The sequence below is a fragment of the Hetaerina americana genome, unplaced genomic scaffold (genome assembly GCF_022747635.1).
Source record: "Hetaerina americana unplaced genomic scaffold, ioHetAmer1.1.p SCAF_5, whole genome shotgun sequence".
Taxonomy (NCBI): Eukaryota; Metazoa; Arthropoda; class Insecta; order Odonata; family Calopterygidae; genus Hetaerina; species Hetaerina americana.
The window spans coordinates 91,959,869-91,965,868 of record NW_027287095.1 but is presented as its reverse complement, the minus strand read 5'-3'; the positions used below and the strand labels follow the sequence as shown (position 1 = coordinate 91,965,868).

Here is a 6,000-nt window from a genome sequence, read left to right as displayed (position 1 = left end):
TTATGTCCCAGCCAAAAACGCAACATCTTGTAGGTGCCTTGCCTGAATTCTACAACTTCTAGCAGGACAAGAGCACAGATATCTCGGCTTGTTTGGCTTCATCGGTAACACCAAATTTACATCCCTCCGCGACCTACCTGCGGGCATTCGTAAATGCGATTCATTTTCCTCCTAGTTGGGAAACATTCTTGAAGATGGCAGGGCAAGACCCGTCGAGGGGGCAGCTAGCGACACCGGCCTTATAGTTCATCAAAATTCTCGCTAGATGTCTCTGTATTTCATAAACGGTTGGGATAATTTTGAATTCTGACTGGAGCCATTTCAAATCGGACAGTGGGTGCTAGACAGTAGCGAACGTTTTGTGGAAAACTAAGCCTTAAGTTTTTCAGCGATTTTTACAGAGTTTTCGGTATTTAGTGATTTTATGTATTTTTGACCGGCTGTATGAACGAACTTCGTTATTGTTCTAATTCTTACATTGCGTATTACAGTAGCAACGTGTTTTAATTTCTTACTCTTGACTCCGAAAGACGTGTTTTATTGTTATAATCGTACGAAGATAGGATGTCTAAAATGGAAGTGAAGAAAAGAAAGCCCCAGAAGGGTACAAACCAAAATATTCAAGTATTTGTCAGGGTCAAGTGAGTTCATCTAGTTTTTAATAGAGTTATTTCTCAACTTTTGTAATCGTAGTCCTAAATTCAATCTACATAGTTAATTTGAACTATTCGGGATGTTGCGGTGGCTAACTTACAGGCTTCCCACTGAGAAGGCCCGGGTTCAAATCCTGGAGTTAATTATTTGTCAGTGGTATCCCGATCCTTACTTTGGGTGTTTGTGGAGAACACTTTGAGTGAATCTAGATGTAGATTGTGTTTAGAGGCACGTGGTGAATAATGGTTGGTGATGTTGATATTTATGTATTAGTTTGGCTGAACCTGAGGAATATATATTATGCTAGAAACTCCAGTGTCATGATTACCGCAGGGCAATTGTTCTGTGTGATTTGAGTTATTAAAGCCGTTTCCGCATATTATAGGCCAGATGATAGACATGAACACGGGAGGAGTTACCTCAACGTTGTAGAATGTCCTTCGTCCAAGGAAATTGTTGTAAGAGAGAGGCCAGCCTTTGCCACTACAAAAACTTTCAGTTTCGATCATGTGTTTGACGCGAAGTCAAGTCAGGTAAGTTATGATTACAATTTCTTCTTCAACTTTATTTCCAATGTGCAAGATGTTCCAAGGTTGCTCATTTTCATTTTTCCTCTTCAGATTGATGTTTATCGACGAGTGGTGGACCCTCTAATGGAGGAGGTGCTTGCTGGCTACAACTGCACCGTGTTTGCATATGGCCAGACTGGGACCGGGAAGACCTACACAATGGAAGGGGAGAGATCAGCAAATGCTTCAATTTCTTGGGAAAACGTGAGTGTTCAATTTGACTTGATGGCATTTTCTAGAGGTACCTATGCATGTCTCTGGAGGAAGCAAAAAGTGCCCCAATTGTGGTTGAATCATAATCATGATGAAACATGTTTTAACATTAACCTCGGTGGATCTATTGGTTCAAGAGAAGAATTTTAAATGCATGATCTGTTTTAATTTCAGTATTTGGTTTGGGCTTTCTCAATGTACATCAAAAGGTAAAATTTCCTTTATGTAATATAGGTCCTTCATTCCATTTCCTTTCTTCCCATGTCATATTCTACTTTCAAGCCAGCTTACCCATCATCCTTTCCTTGGCCACAGCTTGGAAAGCTTTGTGTGTGTTAAGATATTGATTATCCATGTTCAATATTCATTTATGCTGATGGGTACTGTGTATAATAGGTTGCATTTCTTAAATTTAATTATTTTTAGTTATATATTCTTATCAGGCGATCAGGATACAATGCAATAAGGGGTTAATTTAACATTGCATACGTTAGGCACGGCAACAGTAAGAGAAATCACCAACTACACAGAAATGCATGAAAATTTAAAACAGGTCTTACTACCAATTATCGAAAGGTTATTTTCCAGAATACTCTACTTTTGCAGTAATTCCCAGAGTTTGACATTTGCAACTGCCAACACTTTCAATTTCTTCCAGGCATTGAGGTTAATTATTAAATGATTTTTCGCCCATTGCCTGGGGTAATTTTTCAACTATGTAGTAACCCCTCCCAGCCTGCTACTCTATCGCCTAATTACCCAGTGCCGTTCACATTACCCATTACCCCACTCCTCTGCCAACTAATGGATGCCAAGCAAAACTTTTTCAACAATATATTAATTCCTTCTCCCAGCCTGCTAATTTATCAATGTTACCAATCGTCCTCCTCCGCTGCAACTCCTCTTCCTACCTCAGCCAATCCTTGCTTTCCTCCCTCCCTCCAGAGCTGTATATGCTGTGTTTGACTTGTATTTTAAACCTGATGATGTTAAACCATAACGAAACCTAGGTAGTAAATAAAAAAAAAATGTGTGGAAAAGCCAAGTGGTTTAATTTTAAGTTCAATATGAAGAATTTACACCAAGTGACGCCAGAAACTGTTTTATTTTGTGTACTTTCTGATAGTAACTAATCTAATCGTGAGATGTACATTGTCTGAAATAATTCTGCATGTGATGTCAGTAAAAATGGATATGAAAATGTGAAGCAGTCTGCGAGACCTGGTATCGCCACTCTCAGATACTAAATATGTATTGTGAAAGTCCTTCGTAATAATGGGCTGGCTAACAAATCTTTATAAAATTCCAAGGAAGTGGGGGGATGCCACAACAGTGATTTTTAATGGAGTAATCAGCTTAATTTGCATTACAATGCAGCAATTTCAAAGCATCAAAAAAGTATTAGACTTGACCGGGTTAATACGATATGAGTAATGTGTGGAATCTTTACAATTAATATCGTTGAAACTTGCCAAAATTGTAACATAAAAAGTTTTATTTCTGATACATACATATATTTCCATAATAATCAGCAATAGGGTCATCTGCCCGGGTCACTTGGATGAAAACTTGTATCCCTGCTTCTGTGTATTTTCACTCTGCTGTTTTGCTGCACCGAGTGTTCTTGTTGCAGACTTTACATAATACCTTCGTGATAATGTAACATTTCATCTGTTTCCCTGTCTTGATTCCTTCATTGCATGTAGAATTAAACTTTATATTTTTATGAATTGCAAACTGGATTGCACCTGCCTTCTTTGCCAGCATTCTCTTTTTTTCTTTGCAATGATTGACCCACCTTGAAGATTTAAATGCCCTGGCAAACGAGGTGAGGTGTCTGCCTGAGGGCATGACTAGGTGCACAAAGGAGAGAGACACCACAAGTTAGAACGCAGGATAATGGTTGGCCAGTGGGCATGTAGTGTTATATTCAGAAGATGAGGAAGATTTTTATCCCTCTGCTTGAGACCATTCTCCCATTTTAGAGTTATAATTGCTATAGAATAGGAAAACTATTGTCTTTGATTCAGTTCTTCTCTCTTGGTCTTGGTAAAAATTCTGAGGTAATTGGCAGTTTCACATAACGATTTTTTAACTCTCCATATTGCTGAATGGGGCCAGGATAATGCATTAGGTTGGTAATAAGGTTTGTGAGTTAGGACTGGGATTAATTTCAAGTCACCACAAGTAGGTTATTTTTTTCCACATAGCTTACAATCTTGGGGCTTTAGAATTTTATAAAAAGACTATATTGGGCGAAGGTATGTATTTAACTGAAATCTTGTCTTGCACAGATGGAGTAGTATCTTGGTATGAGGCTTTCAATGAAATCTCAGGGTAGGGAAGTGGAGACAGTTGTTTCATGGACATGTCATTTGATGATTCAATGGTGAATGTCATAATTTAATGGATGAATGTCTAACTTCAAGCTTTTTAGAAGAGAGTCTTAGCAAAGAAAGTGATTCTGACAATAAGAACTCCTTGGTTAAGGGTCCCTTGCCCTCCAGTTCTTACTGGGTCAAGCAGCAAGGTATTTACTCCAGCTATTTTCCAATTCTGACTTGTCCGCCTCGGGTTTTAAAGGAAAACTGTGGTGTTTGAGGGAATAGTTGTGAAAGTGATTACTTATGACTAAGGTCCTAATGGATTCCATTGTAATATAGGGAATAACTACCATGTGATTACTGTGAATACATCTCTGATATCTCCAAAATCCCAAGGTATGATAATCAAAGCTTACCATACTTAGATTTTAATTTGAAAAATATGTAAAAATTAACTATTGAAACTCTTCTGTGAATTAAAACGTTGAATCTAAATTCATTTATTATTACTTTTGTCTATCAATTTGAAATGTGGGAAGATAAGGGTTACAGAGACATGGTACCCTCAATTAAATGCAATTGAATAGATTTCATGGAAATAAGTAAAAGATTAGATTGAATAATTTTTTCGAAATATTTAAGTGTATAATGGCTGTTTCTTAGACCTCGTGTAACTAATTACTGCACGCAGAAGTTGCATGTTGCTGTTGAAAAGTTTATTTTATTGTCTCTATTTTCATTTAACAAAGCAGCAAAAAACAGCACCTAGGTTTTATATTGGCTGACAGGCAATGCATATAATATACAAAAAAAAGATGAAGGTGAGAGCAATCAACAACAGTGTAAAATTAACAAAAATAAATATCAAGAACAACTGTAGGATAGCAGGAGAGCATTATACGCTAGCAGAGAGGGCTAAATGACTACCTGGTGCTTGAGGAAGGAAGTGAAAGAGGTGAGTGAGGAATAGAGGTCCAGGGAAGGATGCTGAATGGTTAGGGAAATAAATGCAGCAAGGAGTCGATGGAATTGGGAATATTGGGAGATGGTATTTTGGAATCTGCATCAGACTAAAGTTAAGTGTTGGTGGAGAGGGAACATGAACAGAGAAGAGAGGAAGAAGATCGTTGGTGCAGAGTGTTCCATTGAAGATGCTAGGTAAGAATAACATAACAGATAGCAATCAATGGTGAGAAATACTAAGGGATGAGAGAATAGTCATAGGTTGTATTTTTGAGGGAAGAGATGTGATAAAAGGCAAGAAAGAGATCTGTCGAGTAACTCTGAAGTAGTTGGGCAGGTGGTTGACCAGATTGGTAAACAGTATTCTGACGGAGCAGTACTCCATAAAACACCATTCTGAGGGCAAGAGGATTGCGATCACATCAGTGTGGTGATAAAGCAGGCAAACTATTGCCATTGCTTTCCTGACATGCCTTTGGAAAGTGCTTTTGAAATTTAGTGAGCTTCGCATCAAAAAATGCACCTAAATCCAGTGAGAACTGACAGACTAGGATAGGGTTGTTCAAAAGAGTTCATGAAAGTGAAAGTGGTTCATGCTTTAAAGAGGTCATAATAGCTGACTTAAGAGGGATAAATGAAAGCAGATTGCAGGGGAAGCATATTCGATGGGCAACCAATCTGTTTAAAAATTCAGTGTTTATTATTTTTAATGGTTATTTCAGGTTCTAGTTCTTAGCAGTCTCAAATTGAGTCAAATACCCCTCTCCTATCTGTTTAGTAGTGACTAGATTTGTTATCTACTGGACAGAACACTTATTTTGAGGTACTTGAATGATGGTGCCAGCCTTGACAGGTTTCTCATGTGGCTCAAGTTATGTTGGACAATTCTTAAGATTTTCTTAAATTTTCATTGTGCTTACTGTTTTTTAAAAATCTTGGTTCAACCCACCTTCCTCTTATTTTTGGTTATTTTCTCTTTATGCGACTCCTTTCCCCTAAATGGGCAAAATGCTGCACCTTCGATGGTAATTTTAAGTCTAACCCTCTTCTATCCTCACTGCCACTCTGTTTTTTGTAATCCTGGTTTATTAATTAGGTACATGCATGCATACCCTTGACAATGTTCTCTTCCGTGATAAGCAAAGTCATTAAGATCTGATTAAGTCAGGGAACTTACTCCCTTTTATCATATCAATCAGGCAGAATAAAATAATAATGCACCAAAATGCACCTCTTGCATGAATACTAAAATGTATTTCTTAACTCTCCCTCTTTGA

The 6,000-nt window shown here is 37.8% G+C and overlaps 1 protein-coding gene across 1 annotated transcript in view; it reads left to right on the top strand.

The window, feature by feature from the left end:
- Positions 1-533: 533 nt before the first annotated feature.
- The window catches only part of Klp61F (Kinesin-like protein at 61F), a 72,592-nt gene continuing 67,125 nt past the window's right edge, over positions 534-6,000 (top strand). The window contains exons 1-3 of the mRNA XM_071592712.1: positions 534-641; positions 1,040-1,187; positions 1,275-1,427. Coding sequence (XP_071448813.1) covers positions 565-641; positions 1,040-1,187; positions 1,275-1,427 — 378 coding nt within the window. The 5' untranslated portion in view covers positions 534-564. The remainder of the gene's footprint in view (positions 642-1,039; positions 1,188-1,274; positions 1,428-6,000) is intronic.